The following is a 24,813-nucleotide window of genomic DNA, read 5'->3' on the forward strand; positions in this document are numbered from 1 at the left end:
GGCAGAGGGTGCGAACAACAGGAAACCCCATTGACAGCAAGAGGACCGGAAGACCCCGCCCGTAAAACACACACGCAGCAGGGGTGGGGTGGGAGACTCAGCCCTTGTGCGGGGGGTTTGGTGTATCTCCCTTTTTCTGCATGGCCACCTTTCTCCATATCCCCTCTCCTCATCCAATTTTTTTCTCCCCCTCACTGTCTTCCCCCCTCTCTCTCTCTGTCTTCCCCCCTCTCTCTCTCTCTGTCTTCCCCCCTCTCTCTCTCTCTGTCTTCCCCCCTCTCTCTCTCTCTGTCTTCCCCCCTCTCTCTCTCTGTCTTCCCCCCTCTCTCTCTCTGTCTTCCCCCCTCTCTCTCTCTGTCTTCCCCCCTCTCTCTCTCTGTCTTCCCCCCTCTCTCTCTGTCTTCCCCCCTCTCTCTCTCTCTCTGTGTTTCTTCCCCCCTCTCTCTGTGTTTCTTCCCCCCTCTCTCTGTGTGTCTTCCCCCCTCTCTCTGTGTGTCTTCCCCCCTCTCTCTGTGTGTCTTCCCCCCTCTCTCTGTGTGTCTTCCCCCCTCTCTCTGTGTGTCTTCCCCCCTCTCTCTGTGTGTCTTCCCCCCTCTCTCTGTGTGTCTTCCCCCCTCTCTCTGTGTGTCTTCCCCCCTCTCTCTGTGTGTCTTCCCCCCTCTCTCTGTGTGTCTTCCCCCCTCTCTCTGTGTGTCTTCCCCCCTCTCTCTGTGTGTCTTCCCCCCTCTCTCTGTGTGTCTTCCCCCCTCTCTCTGTGTGTCTTCCCCCCTCTCTCTGTGTGTCTTCCCCCCTCTCTCTGTGTGTCTTCCCCCCTCTCTCTCTGTGTCTTTCCCCCTCTCTCTGTGTGTCTCCCCCCCCCCTCTGTGTGTCTTCCCCCCCCCCTTGTGTGTCTTCCCCCCCCCCTCTGTGTGTCTTCCCCCCCCTCTGTGTGTCTTCCCCCCCCCTCTCTGTGTGTCTTCCCCCCTCTCTCTGTGTCTTTCCCCCTCTCTCTCTCTCTCTGTGTCATTCCCCCTCTCTCTCTCTCTCTGCGTGGCTCCCCCTCGCCCTCTCTCTGCGTGGCTCCCCCTCTCCCTCTCTCTGCGTGGCTCCCCCGCGCCGTCTGGGTGGCACCGCCCCCTCCCCTCCCTCCATCTGTGTGGCGCTCCCCCCACAACCCCCCCCCCCCCCCCCAACCCCCTCACCCTCCCCCTGTCTGTCTGTGTAAACTCCGGGGAATACAATCCAAGCCCTCACAATCTTTCCTCATGGTTTAACCCTTTTAACCCCAGTATATTTGGGTCAGTGGTGTTTGGGGAAATCCCGAGGTACCAGAGCTCCAAGAAAACGCATTTTTTCTAAATCTACTATTGCATTGCTTTCCAATGTCAGCGTCATTTCAGTCCCAAACGTTAGTAAAACTGCTTTTTAACTGAAAAATATTCGTGCCACGTAGGCATTTTATTTTGAACCATTTGGTATTCTGAAACATTAATCTTTACCGTGGCTAGAATTTCACTCTGCAATAGTTTATTTAATTCAGTCCTATTTAAAACATGAACTACAGGAGACTTTACTACTTATGACTGGGCGATGGTACATGGAGGGTCCACTGCTTTTGTTGATTTATATTAGTAACCTGGAGCTGAGTATACAGAGCACAGTCTCCAAATTTGATACTGCTCCAAGCTTAGAAGTATTGCAAACTGAGGAGAGTAGTGATAGACTTCAAGAGGATGTAAACAGGCTGGTGGGATAGATAGTCGCATGACAGATGAAGAGATGTAGAGAAGTGTGAAGTGATGCATTTAGAACATAACATAGAACAGTACAGCACAGTACAGGCCCTTCGGCCCTCGATGTTGTGCCGAGCTTTATCTGAAACCAAGATCAAGCTATCCCACTCCCTATCATTCTGGTGTGCTCCATGTGCCTATCCAATAACCGCTTGAACGTTCCTAAAGTGTCTGACTCCACTATCACAGCAGGCCGTCCATTCCACACCCCAACCACTCTCTGAGTAAAGAACTTACCTCTGATATCCTTCCTATATCTCCCACCAAAGTCAGATGAATGAGGCGAGGTGGCGCAGTGGTTAGCACTGCTGCCTCACAGCGCCAGGGACCCGGGATCGATTCCAGCCTTGGTGACTGTGTGGAGTCTGCATGTTCTCCCCGTGTCTGTGTGGGTTTCCTCCGGGTGCTCAGGTTTCCTCCCATAGTCTGAAAGACGTGCTGGTTAGGGTGAATTGGCCATGCTAACTTCTCCCTCGGTGTACCCGAACAGATGTCGGAGTGTGGCGACTGGGGGATTTTCACAGTAACTTCATTGCAATGTTAATGTAAGCTACTTGTGACACTAATAAATAAACTTAAACTTGAATTAGGTGACAGAGTGTACAATTCTGCAGGAGCAGATGGACCTGGGTGTACGTCTGCGTAAATCACTGAAGGTGGCAGGGCAGGTTGAGAGAACAGTTAATAAATTATACTGAATCTTAGCGTTTATAAATCAGGGCAAAAACGACTAAGTTATGAACCTTCGTGCAACAGTGGTTCAATCTCAACGGGAAGGTTGTGAAGGTTTTAGAAAGGGTGCAGAAAAAATTACAAGAATGTTGTCTGAGGATGAGACACTTAGAATCATAGAAACCCTTCAGTGCAGAAAGAGGCCATTCGGCCCATTGAGTCTGCACCGACCACAATCCCCCCAGGCCCTACCCCCATATCCCTACATATTTTACCCACTAATCCCTCTAACCTACGCATCTCAGGACACTAAGGGGCAATTTTATCATGGCCAATCAACCTACCCCGCACATCTTGACTTATGTGGATAGATTGGTGGTGAATAGTGAGGAGGATAGCCTTAGATTCAATGAAGATATAGATGGGCTGGTCAGATGGGCTGATCATTGGCAAATGAAATTCAATCTGGATAAGTGTGAGGTGATGCACTTGGGGCAGGACAGACCAGGCAAGGGAATCCATCATGAATGGCAGGACCCGGGGAAGCACCGAGGATCAGAGGAACCTTCGTGTGCATATACACCGGTCCCTTAAGGTAGCAGCACAGGTGGATGAAGTGGTTACAAAGGCATGTGGTTTACTTGCCTTTATTAGCTGAGGCATTGAGTTTAAGAGCAGGGAAGTTATGCTGGAGCTGTATAAAATCCTGGTTAGGCTCCGGCCAGAGTATTTTGTGTAGTTCTGCAATCCACGTTATAGGAGGGATGTGATAGCACTGGGAAGGGTGCGGAAGAGATTTACCAGGATGTTGCCTGGGCTGGAAGTAGGTGGGGCGGCATGGTGGCACAGTGGTTTAGCACTGCTGCCTCTTGCCTCCTAGCACCAGATACCCGTGTTCAATTTCAGCTTTGGGTGACTGTCTGAATAGAGTTCGGACGTTCTCCCCGTGTCTGCGTGGGTTTCCTCCGGTGCTCCAGTTTCCTCCCACAGCCCAACGACCTGCAGGTTTGGCGGATTGGCCACACTCAATTGCCCATTGGTGTTGAAAAATGAATAGGTTAGGTGGATTAGACATTGTAAATGCACAGAGTTCCAGGGATCGGGTGGGGGGTGGTTGTAGAGTCGGTGGAGATTAGGTGGGCCAAATGGCGGCCTCCTGCACGGTACGGATTCTATGGTTCTTTCCCTGGAGAGTTTCAGTTATGAAGAGTCATTGGATAGACAGGAGTTGTTTTCCTTGGAGCAGAGGTGACTGAGGGGGGACATGATTGAGATGTATTATGTTATCCCTTGGTGGAGGGATCAATGACTAAGATCGAAGCTAAGGGCAGGAGGTTTAGAGGGATTTGAGGAGAAACCTTTTCATCCAGAGGATGCTGGGAGTCTGGAATTCACTGCCTAAAAGGGTGGTGGAGGCAGAGACCCTCAACATTTAAGTATTTAGTTGTGCCCTTGCAATGCCGAGTACGTGGAAATGTGATTAGAATAGTTGGGTGGTTTGTCTTTGGCCCATTGCGTGATCAGGAAAGGTGGGAGGAGGCTTGTGCAGAACATAAACACCAACATAGAAAGGATGGGCCTCGCGCTCTGGGTCCTGCCTCTCTGCCTTGCGCTCTTTACTGGTCATCCAATCACAGGATGGTCATTCTGATTTTCTGCTTTACAGTATCTTTCAAATATCCAGCCCCTGTATGTCCGGGTCTGATGGCTGCATTGAGTTTACAATTCTGTTTGAGATGGAAGGTTCACGAGCGGCACTCTGGCAGCATTACACACCTGGTTCTGGTGAATTTGTACTGACCGCCTGCCCTCTACCCAGCTCCATATGTCCTGCCAGAGATGAGGGGCCCGACACTGAATTCAGTCATAGGACATGGGCGTCGCTGGCTGGGCCAGCGTTTATTGTCCATCCCTAGTTGCCTGAGGGCAGTTGAGAGTCAACCACATTGCTGTGGCTCTGGAGTCGCGTGTAGACCAGACCAGGTAGGGACTGCAGATTTCCTTCCCTAAAGGACATTAGTGAACCAGATGGTTTTTTACAACCGTGGTTTCATTCTTAAGAACATAAGAAATAGGAGCAGGAGTAGGCCATCTGGCCCTTCGAGCCTGCCCCGCCATTCAACAAGATCATGGCTGATCTGAAGCGAATCAGTTCCACTTACCCGCCTGCTCCCCATAACCCCTAATTCCCTTATCGATCAGAAAACTATCTACCCGTGATTTAAACGTATTCAATGAGGAAGCCTCCACCACTTCAATGGGCAGAGAATTCCAGAGATTCACTACCCTCTGAGAGAAGAAGTTCCCCCTCAACTCTGTTCTGAACCGGCCCCCCCCTTATTTTGAGGCTGTGCCCTCTGGTTCTTAATTCCAGATTTTTTTTTTAGGGAGTTCAAATTCCACCTCCTGCTGTGGTGGGATTCAAACCTGGGTGCCTGGAACATTAGTTGAGTTTCTGGATTAAATCTAGCGATGATACCACTAGGCCATCACCTCTCCAATGTAGAAGAGGTGTGGACTGATCAAGCAGAATATTCTGCTTTTTGTATCCTATGCACCAAGATGAAAACCACCTGTTATTTTGGTGGCTTTCTGTACGTGTGTGTACTTTGAACACTCATCTCTTTACTGCTCACAGTTTTTTGTCTCCCTTGCTTGTTTGCTTAGCTGTCTGACTCCACGCTCACTCACTCAGGAAACAGTCAGTGATCTCACTGGCTGGGTCAGCACTCGTTGCCCTTGTCCTGAGTGTCTCGCTCGGCCGGTTCAGAGGGCATTTAAGAGTCAGCCACTAGCTGTGGCTCTGGAGTCAAATGTTGGCCAGACCGGGTAAGGACGGCAGATTTCCTTCCCTAAAGGACATCAGTGAACCAGATGGGTTTTTACAGCAATCGATAGTTTCATGGTCACCATTGCTGAGACTAGTTTTCAATTCCAGATTTGTTGATTGAATTTAAATTCCACCAGCCACCGTGGTAGGATTTGAACCCATGTCGCCAGATCCTGGGACTCTGGATCACTCGTCCAGTGACATGAACGCTACACTCCTGTTCTCCTCAGAGTGCCTGAGTGAGTGAGGAGGGTGATACCAATTCCACAATCAGGTAAAACTGAGTTTAACCCTCAACATAAGAACAGGAATAGTCATTTAGCCTCCAGCTGTTCCTGTCACTATGTAGGATTGGGGTGGATCTGGAAGCTAACTCCATATATCCCCCTTTTCCAAAATCTAACTCCATATAATCCCCCTTTTCCCCATATCTAACTTCACGTATCCCCCTTTTCTCCACATCTAACTCCACATATCTCCTTTTTCCCCATGTCCAACTCCATATATCCCCTTTTCCCCAAATCCAACTCCATATGTTCCCCTTTTCCCCATATCCAACTCCACGTATTCCCCTTTTCCCCATCTAACTCCATGTGTCCCCTTTTTCCCCCATCTAGCTCCATATGTTCCCCCTTTTCCATATCCCATAATATCTTTGGGTAACAGTATTACCAATCTGTTTTAAAGTTAACGATTAGTCAAGTTCGAATTGCCATTGATGCAGAGTTCCAAATGTCTACCACCCTTTATCTGCATTTGAAGAAAAGTATTTCCTCATTCACTCCTGAAAAATCTGTCTCTAACTTTTAGAGCTTGTAGCTTTGTCTCAGACTCCCGTCCAGTGGAAATAGTTTCCCTCTACCTGTTTCCATTGGTCATTTAGTAACTTCAATCATGTTACCTACCAGGACATTCCACGAATACCACCCGGGTTTGTACAAACTCTCCTTGTGCTATTATATTGGAGTGCACAGTAAGAAGTCTCACAATACCAGGTAAAAGTCCAACAGGTTTATTTAGAACCACGAGCTTTCGGAGCGCTGGTCCTTCATCAGGGTGAGTCTGATCCACTCGCCTGATGAAGGAGCAACGCTCCAAATATTCGTGACTCCAAATAACCCTGTTGGACTTTAACCTGGTGTTATGAGACTTCTTACTGTGCCCACCCCAGTCCAACACCGGCATCTCCACGTCCTGTCTACGACTTTAGTCACCTCTTCAAAAAAAATTTGCAAGCATGACCTATCCTTTACAGATCCATGCTGATCTCAAAACCATTCAGCTGAAAGGTTTTGAGGCTTTGGGTGGCACGGTGGTTAGCACTGCTGCCTCTCAGCTCCAGGGACCCGGGTTCAATTCCAGTCTTGGGCGACTGTTTGTTTGTGTGGAGTCTGCACGTTCTCTCCCGTATCTGCATGGATTTCCTCCGGGTGCTCCGGTTTCCTCCCACAGTCTAAAGATGTGCAGGTTAGGTGAATTGGCCATGCTAAATTTTCACCTTAGTGTCCCAAGGTATATAGGTTATGGGGATTAGTTTATTTATTTATTTACCAGTCTCACAAGTAGGCTTACATTAACACTGCATTGAAATTACTGTGAAAATCCCCTAATCGCCACACTCCGCCGCCTGTTCGGGTACACTGAGGGAGAATTTAGCATGGCCAATGCACCTAACCAGCATGCCTTTCAGACTGTGGGAGGAAATCAGAGCACCCGGAGGCAACCCATGCAGACACTGGGAGAACGTGCAGACTCCGCACGGACAGTAATCCAAGCTGGGAATTGAACCCGCTGAGTGGCAGCAGTGCTCAGTATGGCGCTAAAATGGGGTAAATATCTGGGGTTACAGGGTAAACCTGGATAAATGTCAGTGCAGACTTGATGGGCCGAATGGCCTCTGGCACTGTAGGAAAGACTTTCTATCTCTCATTATTGACTGCAGTAATTCCCTGACAACAGATGGTTGCTTAACTGGTCTGTGATTCTCTGGTTTCCCCCTTTCTCTTCTCTTCTCTCCCCCCCCCCCCCCCCCCCCTTTCTCTTCTCTTCTCTCTCCCCCCCCCTTCCTTAAATAACAGAGTGGCATACACAATTTTCCAGGCTCAGGAAGAGAAGAGGCTCAGATACAAATTCCAGAATCCATTTCTCGGGTTTTCTCCGGGAGCAGGAGGGCTTCACTGGATCTCACGAGGAATTCCCTGGTCCTCTCTCATCTCTTCACTTGACATGAGTAAAAGACTAGAATATATTTAACCATAACTCATGACAGTATTGACTAGCGCTGCAGAGGTATCCTATGAGAGAGACAAATTAGTTTGTACAGATGGCCAGTAAAGATGGTGAGCTGGAGATTTATTTATGTGGTTGTGGTACGTAAGATATGTTGGAACAGTTTAATCTGTGTGCCATTATTAATTTGTATGATAGAAAACAACCTGGTGAGGAAGAGATACATCAGCGTTGCAAATTGCTGGATGATGGATTTGTTCAGCTCCTTCGTTAGTGTTGTAAAAAAGCAGAAGCTCATAAAGAACAAATAAAATTACAGCACAGGAACAGGCCCTTTGGCCCTCCAAGCCTGCAGCAACCATGCTGCCCAACTGAACTAAAACCCCCTACCCTTCCGGGGACCATATCCCTCTATTCCCATCCTATTCGTGTATTTGTCAAGATGCCCCTGAAAAGCCACTACCGTATCCGCTTCCACTACCTCCCCCGGCAACGAGTTCCAGGCACCCACTACTCCCTGTGTAAAAGAAACTGCCTCGTACATCTCCTTTAAACCTTGCCCCTCGCACCTTAAACCTATGCCCCCTAGTAATTGACTCTTCCATCCTGGGAAAAAGCTTCTGACTATCCACTCTGTCCATGCCTCTCATAATCTTGGAGACTTCTATCAGGTCACCCCTCAACCTCCGTCGCTCCAGTGAGAACAAACCAAGTTTCTCCAACCTCTCCTCATAGCTAATGCCCTCCATACCAGGCAACATCCTGGTAAATCTTTTCTGTACCCTCTCCAAAGCCTCCACATCCTTCTGGTAGTGTGGCGACCAGAATTGAACACTATATTCCAAGTGCGGCCGAACTAAGGTTCTATAAAGCTGCAACATGACTTGCCAATTTTTAAACTCAATACCCCGGCCGATGAAGGCGAGCATGCTGTATGCCTTCTTGACTACCCTCTCCACCTGCATTGTCACTTTCAGTGACCTGTGTACCTGTACACCCAGATCCCTTTGCCTATCAATACTCTTAAGGGTTCTGCTATTTACTGTATATTTCCTATCTGTATTAGACCTTCCAAAATGCATTACTCACATTTGTCCGGATTAAACTCCATCTGCCCAAGTCTCCAACTGATCTATATCCTGCTGTATCCTCTGATGGTCCTCATCGCTATCCGCAAATCCACCAACCTTTGTGTCGTCCGCAAACTTACTAATCAATCAAGTTACATTTTCCTCCAAATCATTTATACATATTACGAACAGCAAAGGTCCCAGCACTGAACCCTGAGGAACACCACTTGTCACAGCCCTCCATTCAGAAACGCATCCTTTCACTGCTACCCTCTGTCTTCTTTGACCGAGCCAGTTTTGTATCCGCTTTGCCAGCTCACCTCTGATCCCATGCGACTTCACCTTCTGTACCAGTCTGCCATGAGGGAACTTGTCAAAGGCCTTACTGAAGTCCATGTAGACAACATCCACTGCCCTACCCTCATCAATCATCTTCGTCACTTCCTCAAAAAACTCGATCAAGTTTGTGAGACACGGCCTCCCCTTCACAAAACAATGTTCCCTCTCACTAATACGTCCACTTATTTCCAAGTGGGAATAAATCCTGTTTCGAAGAATCCTCTCCAATAATTTCCCTACCACTGAACATAGAACATAGAACATAGAACATTACAGCGCAGAACAGGCCCTTCGGCCCACGATGTTGCACCGACCAGTTAAAAAAAAAAACTGTGACCCTCCAACCTAAACCAATTTCTTTTCGTCCATGAACCTATCTACGGATCTCTTAAACGCCCCCAAACTAGGCGCATTTACTACTGATGCTGGCAGGGCATTCCAATCCCTCACCACCCTCTGGGTAAAGAACCTACCCCTGACATCGGTTCTATAACTACCCCCCCTCAATTTAAAGCCATGCCCCCTCGTGCTGGATTTCTCCATCAGAGGAAAAAGGCTATCACTATCCACCCTATCTAAACCTCTAATCATCTTATATGTTTCAATAAGATCCCCTCTTAGCCGCCGCCTTTCCAGCGAAAACAATCCCAAATCCCTCAGCCTCTCCTCATAGGATCTCCCCTCCATACCAGGCAACATCCTGGTAAACCTCCTCTGCACCCTCTCCAAAGCCTCCACATCCTTCCTGTAATGTGGGGACCAGAACTGCACACAGTACTCCAAGTGCGGCCGCACCAGAGTTGTGTACAGTTGCAACATAACGCTACGACTCCTAAATTCAATCCCCCTACCAATAAACGCCAAGACACCATATGCCTTCTTAACAACCTTATCTACTTGATTCCCAACTTTCAGGGATCTATGCACACATACACCTAGATCCCTCTGCTCCTCCACACTATTCAAAGTCCTCCCGTTAGCCCTATACTCAACACATCTGTTATTCCTACCAAAGTGAATTACCTCACACTTCTCCGCATTAAACTCCATCCGCCACCTCTCGGCCCAACTTTGCAACCTGTCTAAGTCTTCCTGCAAACTACGACACCCTTCCTCACTGTCTACCACACCACCGACTTTGGTGTCATCAGCAAATTTGCTAATCCACCCAACTATACCCTCATCCAGATCATTAATAAATATTACAAACAGCAGTGGCCCCAAAACAGATCCCTGAGGTACACCACTTGTAACCGCACTCCATGATGAATATTTACTATCAACCACCACCCTCTGTTTCCTATCCGCTAGCCAATTCCTGATCCAATTTCCTAGATCACCCCCAATCCCATACATCTGCATTTTCTGCAGAAGCCTACCATGGTGAACCTTATCAAACGCCTTACTAAAATCCATATATACCACGTCCACTGCCTTGCCCCCATCCACCTCCTTGGTCACTTTCTCAAAAAACTCAATAAGGTTAGTAAGGCACGACCTACCTGCCACAAAACCATGCTGACTATCACCTATCAATTCATTACTCTCCAAATAACTATAAATCCTATCCCTTATAATTTTTTCCAACATCTTGCCGACAACAGAAGTGAGACTCACCGGTCTATAATTCCCGGGGAAGTCTCTGTTCCCCTTCTTAAACAATGGGACAACATTCGCTAACCTCCAATCTTCTGGTACTATACCAGAGGCCAACGACGACCTGAAGATCAGAGCCAGAGGCTCTGCAATCACTTCTCTTGCCTCCCAGAGAATCCTTGGATAAATCCCATCCGGACCAGGGGATTTATCTATTTTCAGACCCTCCAGAATATCCTGCACATCCTCCTTATCAACTGTAATACTGTCTATTCTACTCCCTTGCAACCCAGTGTCCTCCTCAGCTATATTCATGTCCCCTTGCGTGAACACCGAAGAGAAATATTGGTTCAATGCTTCACCAATCTCCTCCGGTTCCACACATAACTTCCCTCTGCCATCTATAACTGGCCCTAAACTTGCCCTAACCAACCTTCTGTTCTTGACATACCTATAGAACGCCTTAGGATTCTCTTTAACCCTATCCGCCAAAGTCTTCTCATGTCCCCTTTTAGCCCTTCTAAGCTCGCTCTTCAACTCCCTCTTAGCCAATCTAAAGCTTTCTAGTGCACTACCCGAGTGCTCACGTCTCATCCGAACATAAGCCTCCTTTTTCTTTTTAACCAACAAAGAAACTTTTTTGGTGCACCACGGTTCCCTAGCCCTACCAATTCCTCCTTGCCTGACAGGGACATACCTATCACAGACTCGCAGTAGCTGCTCCTTGAAAAAACTCCACATGTCGGACGTTCCCAGTCCCTGTAATCTCCTAGTCCAACCTATGTTTCCTAATTCTCTCCTAATAGCCTCATAATTACCCTTCCCCCAGCTAAAACCACTGGCCCGAGGTTCATGCCTATCCCTTTCCATCACTAAGGTGAACGTAACCGAATTGTGGTCACTATCACCAAAATGCACACCAACTTCCAAGTCTAGCACCTGGTCTGGCTCATTTCCCAGCACCAGATCCAATATAGCCTCACCTCTAGTTGGCCTGTCTACATACTGAGTCAAAAAACCTTCCTGCACGCTTTGAACAAAAACTGACCCCTCTAACGAGCTAGAGCTATAACAATTCCAGTCAATATTAGTCAAGTTAAAATCCCCCATAACAATTGCCCTATTACTTTCACTCCTAAGCAGGATTGACTCCGCAATCCTTTCCTCAACCTCTCTAGAACTTTTAGGAGGTCTATAAAAGACTCCCAACAGGGTGACCTCTCCTCTCCTATTTCTAATCTCCGCCCATACTACCTCAACAGATAAGTCCTCATCAAACCTCCTCTCTGACACTGTGATACAATCTCTGACCAATAATGCTACCCCTCCCCCTCTTCTACCTCCTTCCCTACTTCGACTAAAACATTTGAACCCCGGGACCTGCAGCATCCATTCCTGCCCCTGCTCTATCCATGTCTCTGAAATAGCCACAACATCGAAGTCCCAGGTACTGATCCACGCTGCAAGTTCACCCACTTTATTGCGAATACTCCTGGCATTGAAGTATACACATTTCAAACCCTGCTCCACCCCACCTCTGCAATGCCGTGCATTGCAGTCCCCATCCATGCATCCCTCACTTTCAGCCCCACTACTCAGGATCCCTCCCCCCCCCCCGAATCAGTTTAAACCTCCCTGCATGGCCTTAGCAAATTTACCCCCCAGGATATTGGTCCCCTTCTGATTAAGGTGTAGACCATCCTTCTCATAGAGGTCACACCTTCCCCAGTACGAGCCCCAATTGCTTAAGTACCTGAACCCCTCCCTCCTGCACCATCCCCTCAGCCATGAATTCAAACCTTCCCTCTCCCTATTCCTCTCTAAACTATCCCGTGGTACAGGCAAGAGTCCAGAGATAACCACTCTGTCAGTCTTGGCCTTTAGTTTCCACCCCAACTCCATAAATCCCTGCCTAATATCCCCTTCCCCTATCCTCCCTATGTCGTGTGTCCCCACATGTACAATAACTTGTGGTTTATCTCCCTCCCCCCTAAGAGTCCTGAATACCCTGTCAGACACATCCCGGACCCCAGCCCCTGGTAGGCAACACACCAACCCTGAGTCCCTACCTTTAGTTCCGACCCTCCTATCTGTCCCCTTAATTGTGGAGTCCCCAATCACAAGGCCCAGTCTTTTACAGCCCCTAACCACCTGAGCTTTCTCACTCGGCTCACCCCCAGAGATCTGCTCTCTATGCTCAGTTGATTCCTCCTCAACTGTAGCCTCCAGCACCGAAAACCTATTATGGAGGGGAACCGCCCCAGGGGATTGTCTTCCCGATTGCTTCTTACCCCTCCTCCTGGCATTAACCCAAGCCTCATTTCTAGGAGTTACTATTTCTCTATAACTCCTATCAACTTCCACCTCCGCCTCCCGAATTATGCGGAGTTCCTCTACCTCCCCCTCCAGCTCCTTTACACGCTCCTCCAGAAGCTGCAATCTAATGCACTTCTTACAACTAAAATCTCCTGAAACACTACTGGATTTCCTCACCACATACATCCCACAGGAGATGCAGCATACTGCCTGAACTGCCATCCCTGAAGCCATTACCAGCAAGAAAAAAAGAAAACAAAAAACTTCCCCACACTTATAATTAGGTTAGAGGAGGATGGAAGGGTGGGATCCTCTACCAGTGTAGAGGATCGGGTATCTCCACTGCACCAATTTATAGGGCTAGGGGCCCGAGAGAAAAAAAAACTACTACTGAGGGGGAACCACCCAGGTAACTGACTTTTAAAGTTAAAATAAAAACCCTTCCCAGACTCCTTTGCTGCCCTCTTCTAGTGTAAGGTTCACCGGCCTGTAATTACCTGGATCATTCTTGCTACCCTTCTTAAACAAAGGAACAACATTGGCTATTCTCCAATCCTCTGGGACTTCCCCTGTAGTCATGATGTGGAGATGCCGGCGTTGGACTGGGGTAAACACAGTAAGAAGTTTAACAACACCAGGTTAAAGTCCAACCTGTAGGACTTTAAAGTTGGACTTTAACCTGGTGTTGTTAAACTTCTTACTGTGACCTCCCCTGTAGCCAGTGAGGATACAAAGATTTCTCTCAAGGCCCCAGCAATTTCCTCCCTTGCCTCTCTCAATATTCTGGGATATATCCCATCAGACCCTGGGGACTTGTCTACCTTAATGTTTCTCAAGAACCCCAATACCACCACCTTTTTGATCTCAACATGACTCAAACTATCTACACATCCTTTCCCAGACTCATCATCCACCAAGTCCTTCTCTTTGGTGAATACTGACGCAAAGTACTCATTTAATACCTCGCCCATTTCCTCTGGCACCACGCATAGATTCCCTCCCTTGTCCTTGAGTGGGTCAACCCTCCCTGGCGACCCTCTTGCTCTTTACATATGTATAAAAAACTTTGGGATTATCCTTAATCCTGCTGGCCAATGCTTTTTCATGACCCCTTTTAGCCCTCCTTACTCCTTGCTTAAGTTTCTTTCTATTTTCCTTGTATTCCAAACTTGCTTCGTGTGTTCCCAGCCTCCTAGCTTTGACAAATGCTTCCTTTTTCTCTTTGACTAGGCTCACAATATCTCTCGTTATCCAAGGTTCCCAAAACTTGTCATACTTATCCTTCATCCTTACAGGAATGTGCTCATGAACCACCTTATCCGGCACGGTGGCACAGTGGTTACCGCTGCTGCCTCACAGCGCCAGGGACCCTGGTTCGATTCCCGGCTTGGGTCGCTGTCTGTCTGTGCGGAGTCTGCACGTTCTCCCTGTATCTGCGCGGGTTTCCCCCGGGTACTCCGGTTTCCTCCCACTGTCCGAAAGACGTGTTGGTTCGGTGCATTGGCCATACTAAATTCTCCCTCAGTGTACCCGAACAGGCACCAGAATGTGGTATCTAAGGGATTTTCACAGTAACTTCATTGCAGTGTTAATGTAAGCCTACTTGTAACACTAATAAATAAACTTAAACTTGTGAGTGCCGAGCAGTGGAATCTGCACCATCGGTTTGTATTAAAGCTGCCTCAGCAAGTTAGGATCGCTATTTCACAGTGTAAACACCCTGTTAATGCGGTGATGTATGTTTCCAATGACTTTCCACTCTGAAACGAGTTGACAGATAATGATAATTATGCTGCGTGTGCCACGTAAAGCATGATACAAGGAGACAAGTTAAACTGGGCAAATTTAAGTCACAGATAGATAGATTTTTAACCATTAAGGGAATTAAGGGTTATGGGGAGCAGGCAGGTAAGTGGAACTGAACCCACTATCAGGTCAGCCATGATCTTATTGAATGGCGGAGCAGGCTTGAGGGGCTAGATGGCCTACTCCTCCTAGTTCTTATGTTCTTATGTTCTTAAATTAAGGCAACGAATCAATAACGGTGACTTGTATTTATATCGATCTCTTAATGTAATAAAACATCCTTGAGGCACTTGATCACTGTGCTACAAAGCAAAAGTTGACACTCGGCCATGCAAAGTGACATCTCGGGGCCAGTGGCTAAAACCTTCATCAAAATGGTTGATTTTAAGGAGTGTGTTAAAGGTGGAAGGAGAGGTGGAGATACCTGGGGAGGGAGTTTCAGTGTGGATCGATTAAAATCGGGGATACTCAGGAGCCCGGAATTAGGTGAGCACAGATATCTTGGCAGGTCGCTAAGGCTGGAGAAGATTGCAAAAATAATCCGGAAGGTTTGGAAAACAAGGATGAGAATGTTAAAATTGAGGCATTGCTTGAAGCCGCCGAGATCAGCAAGCACCACATGATGGTTAAATGGGACTTGGTGTGAGTAAGGAGGCCGCCAGCAGAATTTTCAACCATCTCAAGAGTTGAAAACAGGGAGCCCAGGCAGGAGTGTGATGGAACAGTCAAGTCTGGGGAAGCATTGGGCGTAACTCTTCCATCTGAGGCACAATCCCATGGTGGGGGCGGGAAGGTAGCATTTTTCCCACTGCGGAGGCCAGTGCCAATGGGAAGCCACGCTATACCTTCCGGCTGCAACCTCATTAATTATGCAACCATGGGTTTAGTGCCGTATTCTGTAGCGGGGCAGGCTTGTTGGCACAAGTCCTGCCACTATATCATAGCCTCCCTGCAATACAGAAGGAGGCTATTTGGTCCATCAAGTCCGTACCGACCACAACCCCACCCAGGCCCTATTCCCGTAACCTCACACGTTTATCCTGCTAATCCCCCTGACACTATGGTCAATCTGGTATGGCCAATCAACCTAACCTGCACATCTTTGGAGTTTGGGAGGAAACCAGAGCACCCAGAGGAAACCCACGCAGACATGGGGAGAATGTGCAAACTCCACACAGACAGTGACCCGAGGCTGGAATCTAACCTAGGTCCCTGGCATTGAGGCAGCAGTGCTAACCACCATGCTGCCCATAAGGTGTCCAACTACACCAGCCCACTGTTAAAGATGGACTTCCTGACAAAAGGAGATGGATCTCCAGGAACAGTTGGGGGGGGGGGGGGGAGACAAAGAAAATGGCTTCAACTCTGAGAATATTTAATTGAGGGAAGTTTCTCCTCCACCTGCGCTGGATGTCAGATAAGTAGTCTACTAACTTGGGGAAAGAGAAGTTGAGAGACTGAAGTGGAACCGGGTATCATCATCACACTGGTGAAAACTAACACTTCGTGTTGGGATGTAGCGAGCCCATCGGTGAAAAATTGGAGAGGCTGAGAATCAAGTCTAGGGGGACACCAAAGGAAACAGTGGAGCAGGGAAGAGAAGCCATTGCAAGTGATTCTCAGGCTGTGATTAACTAGATAAGAATGGAACCAGATGAGAAGAGTCCCACCCATCTGGGCGACATTGGAGAGGTGTTGGAGGAGAGTTTAGCCATGTCAAAGTCAGCAGACAGGTTGAGAGGGATGAGGAGGGGAAGTTTACCTTTGTCACCGTCAAACAAATGTAACTTGTAAGTTTGGAGGCTGTTTTGGTTGGGGTGAGAGCACACTCAAGGGCAGGTCTAGGAAAAGATGGGTGCAAGGGGGTGGGGTGTGCAGTGAGATGTTCAAGGACTGTGGAGTAGTTGTAAATGGGCTGGTAGTTTTGAAGTATTTGAGTGGGTGGTGATGACGATGGCAGGGTTAAAGGAGACGAGGACAGTCACTGGTTAGACAAGATCATTAAAAATATCAGTCAAGATGGGGCCAGTTTGTCAAAAGGCATGGATGACTTAAAACTAGCAAGAAAGGAATCATAGAAACCCTACAGTACAGAAAGAGGCCATTCGGCCCATCAAGTCTGCACCGACCACAATCCCACCCAGGCCCTACCCCCATATCCCTACATATTTTACCTGTTAGTCCCTCTAATCTACGCACCCCAGGACACTAAGGGGCAATTTTAGCATAGCCAATCAACCTGACCCGCACATCTTTGGACTGTGGGAGGAAACCGGAGCACCCGGAGGAAACCCACGCAGACACGAGGAGAATGTGCAAACTCCACACAGACAGTGACCCAAGCCGGGAATCGAACCCAGGTCCCTGGAGCTGTGAAGCAGCAGTGCTAACCACTGTGCTACCGTGACGCCCATAGGAAGGCTCAGCTCATGGGCAGGATTGGCTCAGAGAGGACATGATAGGAACAGGGCAAAGCTAGAGAGAGATACAAGATCAAGGTGGGAGCATAGGGAAGCTTTAGAGGAAGCTTGGCTAGTAAGATTGTCTCAATCTTATTAACAAGAGCTCCTCGCACTTATTGTTGAAAGTGAGGGTGGATGTGAAAGAGGTTTAAGAAGGTTTTCAGCTGAGGTTTAGAAGCTGGGCATTATCCTTTAATTCCCGGGCAATCCTGGAATCATCAGTAGTTTTAATAGATGAGGACTCCCTTCCTAACAGCACGGTGGGTGTACCTAGCCCACATGGTTCAGAAAGGTGGACCATCACACGGACAGTTAGGGATGGGCAATAAATACAGGCCCAAACAGCGATGCCCAGTTGCTGAATAAGAATGAACAAGGAGACAGGACCAATATTGTTCTCAGTGATTCAGCCAGATCTCTGAGAATGGTGAAACCTGTTGTCCAAGAAATCCTGTCAGTCTGTGTCCCTTAGACTGGAGCGGGTGGAGATGAGGGCTGGAGGTGGTAGAACAAAGAGGGTGAGGGAGCGTGACGGTTTATCGGGAACTAAGACAGCAAAGGTGAGGGTGTGGCTGAGAAAATCAGCAATGCTGTGCTGAGCTGAAGCTTGAAAGCTGGGAGTCATGATGTGGAGGTGCCGGCGTTGGACTGGGGTAAGCACAGCAAGAAGTCTCACAACAGGTTAAAATCCAACAAGTTTATTTGGTAGCACAAGCTTTCGGAGCACTGCCTCTTCATCAGGTGAGTGGGAGTTCTGTTCACAAACGGCATATACAGACACAAACTCAATTTACAAGATAGTGGTTGGAATGCGAGTCTTTACAGATAATCAAGTCCTAAAGGTACAGACAATGTGAGTGGAGAGAGGGTTAAGCACAGGTTAAAGAGATGTGTATTGTCTCCAGCCAGGAGACAAATGGGAGTGCCATTGGGAGATAAGATTTTTCCAGAGGTGAATATGGAATGGATTGCTTTGGGATTTGGAAGGGGGATGTGAGCAAGAGCGATACCCTATCTGTTATTGATCCTACAGCAGTCGCGAGGGTCAAGGAGTGGCCATGATTGTGGGTTGGGATCTAACACATGGAGGGTGCGGTGAAGGAAGAATAGCAAACTCCAGGAGAGCAGGGATGAGTTTAGATGGAGAGTGGAATTACCAAGGATGAGAAATAATTTAGTTCTGACATTTTGGTGCATCTGATGCCACACTCCTGCCCATTGGGTGTTGTGAGAGGCGAAATAAGTCTGGGAAAAGTGGGTGAAAACCCCTCATTTTATACTGGATTTGTCTAATCTGGAAGCAGAAATTCACAATCCGTGGTAAATGCCCTCTCCAGTAGTTGCCTGGATTTAATTGTATATCCTTACAGGGGGCAATGGTTTCGAAATGACAGGCTAGGTTAGCTGCCTCTGCAGAAGCCTCTCAAGAGTTTTACTGCTGTCTCAACCAACACTTAATCGTAGAATCATAGAATCTACAGTGCAGGAGGAGGCCATTCAGCCCTCTGAGCCTGCGCCGACAACAATGCCCGCCCCCGCCCCCCCAGGCCCTATCCCCGCAACCCTACATATTTGCCCTCCTGATCCCCCTGACACTAAGGGGCAATTTAGCATGGCCAATCCACCTAACCTGCACATCTTTGGACTGGGGGAGGAAACCCACGCAGACACGGGAAGAACATGCAAACTCCACCCAGACAGTGACCCAAGGCCAGAATCGAACCCGGGTCACTGGTGCTGTGAGGCAGCAGTGCTAAGCACTGTGCCGCCCCCCCCTTAATGTCGCACATACAGCCGCAATTCTTCAGTGTAACAAAGAGCGCTCTGCTGAGGCCAGGGCTGCACTCTACAAGGTTAAAATGAAAAATTTCACACTGGTGAATGAAAAGCTTGTGGTTGTGTGGTGTTCCTTTTCAGAGAAAACTGAATCCTTTTTGACATTTTCTGACCAGGAACAACCACATTCAGTTTATAGAATGGATTCCACAATGATTGTTTGCTGACTGAAGTGTCTCTGGGTTGATGGCTGCAGCATCCATTCAATTCGATGAAATAACTACAAGGGTTTGTATATCAGCTCAGTCTCCCACACAGCAAAGGGTCATGATAACCACCGTGGACCATTCAAATGATGGGAGAAAGGAGTTCATAGAATAGAAGATTCATAGAATCCCTACAGTACAGAAGGAGGCCATTCAGCCCATCGAGCCTGTACCGACCATAATCCCACCCAGGCCCTATTCCCGTAACTCCACACATTTACCCTATTAGTCCTCCTGACACTAGGGTCAATTGAGCCAATCCACCTAACCTGCACATCTTTGGAGTGTGGGAGGAAACTGGAGCACCTGGAGGAAACCCACGCAGACACGGGGTGAATGTGTAAACTCCACACAGACAGTTGTTGCTGGGCAGGCTGAAGAGGAGTGCGTGTTTGGTTTGATTTATTGTTGTCATATGTATTGGGACACAGTGAAAAGTATTGTTTCTTGCACGCTATACTGACAAAGCATACCATTCAGAGAGGACATAGGGGCGAAGGAAAGGAGAGGGTGCAGAATACAGTGTTACAGTCACAGTTAGGGTATAGAGAAATATCAACTTAGTATAAGGGAGGTCCATGAGATGGATACATTTCTAATTTTAAAAAAAGATAAGGGGAAATGGGGACCAGGTGGGGAGGTGGATTTGAGACCAGGGAGAGATCAGTCATGATCGGATTGAATGGCAGAGCAGGCTCGAAGGGAAGGCAAATCCAGCCCTATGTTCAAATATCTGATGGCAGCAGGGAAGAGGCAGTTCTCGAGTAGGTTGGTACGTGACCTCAGACTTTTGCATCTTTTTACCGATGGAAGAAGGTGGAAGATAGTGTGTCTGGGGTGTGTGGGGTCCTTGATTATAGAATAGAATTCTTACAGTGCAGAAGGAGGTCACCCAGCCCATCGAGTCTGCACTGACAACAATCCCACCCAGGTCCTATCCCCATAACCCCACATATTCACCCCACTAATCCCTCTACCCTACACATCCCAGGACACTAAGGGGAAATTTAGCATGGCCAATCCACCTACCCGCACATCTTTGGAGTGTGGGAGGAAACCGGAGCACCCGGAGGAAACCCACGCAGACACGGGGAGAACGTGCAAACTCCACACAAACAGCGACCCAAGATGGAAATCGAACCCAGGTCTCTGGAGCTGTGAGGCAGCAGTGCTAACCACTGTGCCGCTCCATTATGCTGGCTATTTTTGCCGTCTATTAGTGTGTGCTGGCAGCAGAGGTAAGCTGGTTTCCCTGGAAGGACCGGGGGTGGAGGATGAGATGTGGAGGTCAGTAACTCTCAACAGTGGATTTAAAAATAGGAGGAGATGCAAGGAGGAGGAGAAGGTCGCCTGCTTTCTGTTTATACTGGGGTAGCTGAGTTGGGGGTGGGAGGGGGCGGGGGGAGAGACAGGGCTGCTGATGATAAATTTCTGGGTTATATAGTAGGTGAACCTTTTGGTAAACCACCTCAATTGATTAATTCCAGAGGAACAGTTCGCTCCCTGATGAGAATAACATCGCGCGGTTACAGGAGGAGCTAATAGCACTGAAGCTGCGAGAGGCAGAGGCAGTCACTTCCATGAAGGAGCTGCACCAACAGGTGAAGAATCTGGATGAACACTGGCAGGTAAGCAAGGTGTGTCTGTGTGCAGTGAACCCCAATCTCTGCTTTCTATCTGATCCCGTGCCGCCGATTTGATCAGATTGCGACAGTATAGTAGAAGGCCGCAGTTAAAACTGCTTTTACTTTCTGAGTAGACACAGTAAGAAGTCTCAACACCAGGTTAAAATCCAACAAGTTTAGTTGGTAGCACAAGCTTTCGGATCGTTGTCCCTTCATCAGGTGATGAACTCACCTGATGAAGGAACGGCGCTCCGAAAGCTCGTGCTACCAAATAAACTTGTTGGACTTTAACCTGGTGTTGTGAGACTACTTACTGTGCCTACTCCAGTCCAACGCCGGCAACTCCACATCATTTACTTTTTGGAGCAGATAGTGTAACTCTGCGGCAGGTCAGGAGAGCACTGGGCCTGCATTTATCACCAACTGTTGTTGAGCAGTTGTCCTGAATGTGTTGAACTGGAATGTTTTCAGCGACATCTTGCACGGACCGGAGGCCGCTGGAAGGATTCCCCGAGGAAGAACGCCGCAAACGAGCTGCACAATGAGCTGATGACGGTGCGGTTCAGTGAAGCCCAGGCTCAGGCCGAACTGCGAGAACTGAGGCACAAAGTACTGGAACTGGAGACACAGGTACTTCCGCAGAGGCCAGGTGCGCTATATCCCATTGCTGGTTGGAAACTCAGTCCACAGGACCCTAGCTCCCGTTCATTAGTCTGCATTGGAGAGGGTCTGCCATCACAGCAACAAAACCGAGACGACGACCCCCACACACCCCCCCACACCACACCCCCTCGCACCACACCCCCCCCAAACCACACCCCACACCCCCCCTCGCACCACACCCCCCCACCACACCCCCTCGCACCACACCCCCTCGCACCACACCCCCCCACACACCCCACCCCCCCTCCACACCCTCCCGCACCACACCCCCCCCCACACCACACCCCCTCGCACCACACCCCCCCCAAACCACACCCCACACCCCCCCTCGCACCACACCCCCCCACACCACCCCCTCGCACCACACCCCCTCGCACCACACCCCCCCACACACCACACCCTCCCGCACCACACCCACCCCCCCACACCACCCCCCCCCACACCCCTCCCCACACCCTTCCCCCCCCCCCCCCCCCACACACCCCCCCCCCCCCCCCCCCCCACACACCCTCCCCTCACAACCCCCCCCCCCCCCCCCCCTCTCAGTGCGATTAGCAAGGTGCAGTTCCATAGGATCCGTACAGTGCAGAAGGAGGCCATTTGACCTATCGAGGCTGCACCGACCGCAATCCCACACCGGCCCTATCCCGGTAACCCCTCATAATTACCCTGTTAGTCCCCCGAACACTAGAGTTAATTTAGCACGGCCAATCCACCTAACCCGCACGTCTTTCGGACTGTGGGAGGAAACCGGAGCATCCTGAGGAAACCCACGCAAACACGGGGAGAACGTGCAAACTCCGCACAGACAGTGACCCAAGCCGGGAATCGAACCCGGGTCCCTGGCGCCGTGAGGCAGCAGTGCTAACCCACTGTGCCACTGTGCCGCCCCAGTTAGCTGTTAGCAGCTCGCTGGACGGCCAATTGAAAGTGAAAGGTTAAAATTTCAGTGTCATTCTACAGAATTTTATTTTATTCCTTCGCTGGATATGGACAACACCACCAACTCTTCTGTTGAAAAACCAATTAAGCTAAATCAAACAAACTGAGGGACAAAGTAAAAGGGGCAGCCCCTTAAAGGGGATCTGCCGTAAACAAAAACAGATGAAACTGAAAGCCTCAAATTAAAATGTGATTGAAGGGGCTAGCAAGGTACCCCAGTCCCTGCGGTGCCCAACAAGCACGGGAGGCCTCAAAGGTGCCTGAGGACACAGCAAGGCCAGTGTTTATTGATCATCCTTAATTGTTTTTGAGAGGGTGGTGAGTAACTGTATTGTAATTAACTGATTGGCCTTGCCAGGTTATTTCAGGGAGCGGTTTATAAAAACAAACACCATATCGCTGTGGGATCTGAAGTCACATCGAGGCCAGACCGGGCAGTTTTATGGTCATCCTTACAAATAGCATCTTTGTGTTTCTGATTTATTTTGTTAATTACACTTAACTTTCCCACTTATTGACTGATAACTGTTATTTCCTCCCCTTGCACTTTTTTAGTGAGTAAACATAGGTGATGCGGTGGCACAGTGGTTAGCACTGCTGCCTCACGGCACCAGGGACCCGGGTTCAATTCCGGCCTCGGATCACTGTGCGGAGTCTGCACGTTCTCCCCGTGTCTGTGTGGGTTTCCTCTGGGTGCTCTGGTTTCCTCCCACAGTCCCAAAGACGTACAGGTTAGGTGGATTGGCCACGCTAAATTGCCCCTTAGGGTCCAAAGGTGTGCAGCTTAGGAGGATTGGTCAAGATGTGGGGTTACAGAGATAGGGTGGTGAGATACTCTGCTGAGAGTTGGTGCAGACCCGATGGGCTGAATGGCCTCCTGCTCTGTAAGGATTCTTTGATCATCAAGGCACCAACCACACACAAAGTTAGGACAGAAATGTGTAGCTTAATTTATGTGGGCTTTGAAACGTTGCGGATACCAGTGAGAATTCTGGGCTCCACTGGGACCCCATGATATACAAGTGTGTATCAAACTGGATCAGGTCAGCAACCTTACTGAACAGCTCCCAGTGAGCTGAGGCCAATGGCATGTAGCCCATGTTCGCTCCCAGCAGCCAGAACCTCAAACAGCGGGTGGGTCTCTCCCCGTGGGTCAATAAATGGTGTCGTAAGAAATACAATCACGTCAATCTTCCGCCGGTCCCTCCCCCACACCCTGTCCAGCAGAACCCAACCCGATAGAGGCCCACCAACCCCCCTCCGCTCGCAATCCTTTCCCAACAGTGGGCTGCCCTACGGGTAGACCACGAGGAACACACATATACACCCCAATCGCCCTCCCGCCCCACTGACCCTGCTCAACCAGTGACCCGCACACCAGCAGGAAGGGTCATCATCAATAGCTGGCCAAATGTGCCGGGGAGGAGAGGAGCCACCCCTAACAGCAGCCAACACCTACCCCTCTTTCCCCCCCCCCGACCCCTCCCGACCACATCACAAACAATTCCAACATGTGCTCCTGATTCATTCTCTCTCTCTCTCTCTCTCCTGGTGAGAAATGTAAACTGTTTATTTCAATCTCTCCGCAACAGTATAAAATTTAAATGTTCCCATTTGCCTCCCTCTTTTGAAGCGCGCTATTAAATCCTCTAGTTCGGAATGCCTCAGTGCCTGTGCTCAGAAAGAAACCCATTCATGAGAGTAGAAAAGAGATCCATCTCCCAATTCAGCAGCTCTGTCCCATAGAGTGGGGATTAGGGATGGTTGATGAGCTATTCGCACTGACCAAGTCACTGGGGGCTCAGGACTTTCAGCACAGATTGCCGTGTTTACGTGGTAAATTATATATTGACCTATAATAAACCAACTTTAATTATCCAGTATACTGAACATTGCTGTGTTGTTTTAGTTTCATTGCCCTCTGGGGTCGTGTTAACTTCCTAGTGTTAAAATGAGGTCATATTAGAAATGAGCTTGGGGAAGCGCTTTTGTTGAAAGTTCTTTCACAGAACATGGGCATCCCTGGTAAGGCCAGCGTTTGTTGTCCAACCCTGATTACTCTGGAACTGAATGAAATCCAGAGGCCAGCTAAACGCCAATCACATTGCTGTACCACCCAGCCCGTACACGTCCGCTTTCTAAACCATGTCTTGCCAGCAGCCAGTTGAGATGATGCCACCTGTACACATCACAATCTCAGCAGCAGCTAATGTCACTCAGTCACCATCTGATAAAATGATTGTTCGGAGAATCCCTACAGTACAGAAGGAGGCCATTCGGCCCATCAAGCCTGCACCGACCACAATCCCACCCAGGCCCTATCCCCATAACCCTAGCGAGTCTCCCTGACACTAAGGGGCAATTTTACCATGGCCAATCCACCTAACCCGTTCATCATGGAGTGTAGGAGGAAACCGGAGCACCCGGAGGAAATCATAGAATCATCATA

General features: G+C 48.9%; 1 protein-coding gene across 1 annotated transcript in view; it reads left to right on the forward strand.

The window, feature by feature from the left end:
* Nucleotides 1-24,813, forward strand: part of LOC144507659 (EVI5-like protein) — a 371,712-nt gene that overhangs the window by 239,698 nt on the left and 107,201 nt on the right. Inside the window, exons 11-12 of the mRNA XM_078234815.1 lie at nt 20,622-20,762; nt 21,231-21,389. Of these exons, the coding sequence (XP_078090941.1) occupies nt 20,622-20,762; nt 21,231-21,389 (300 nt within the window). The remainder of the gene's footprint in view (nt 1-20,621; nt 20,763-21,230; nt 21,390-24,813) is intronic.

The sequence above is a fragment of the Mustelus asterias genome, chromosome 19 (assembly GCF_964213995.1).
Source record: "Mustelus asterias chromosome 19, sMusAst1.hap1.1, whole genome shotgun sequence".
Classification (NCBI taxonomy): domain Eukaryota; kingdom Metazoa; phylum Chordata; class Chondrichthyes; order Carcharhiniformes; family Triakidae; genus Mustelus; species Mustelus asterias.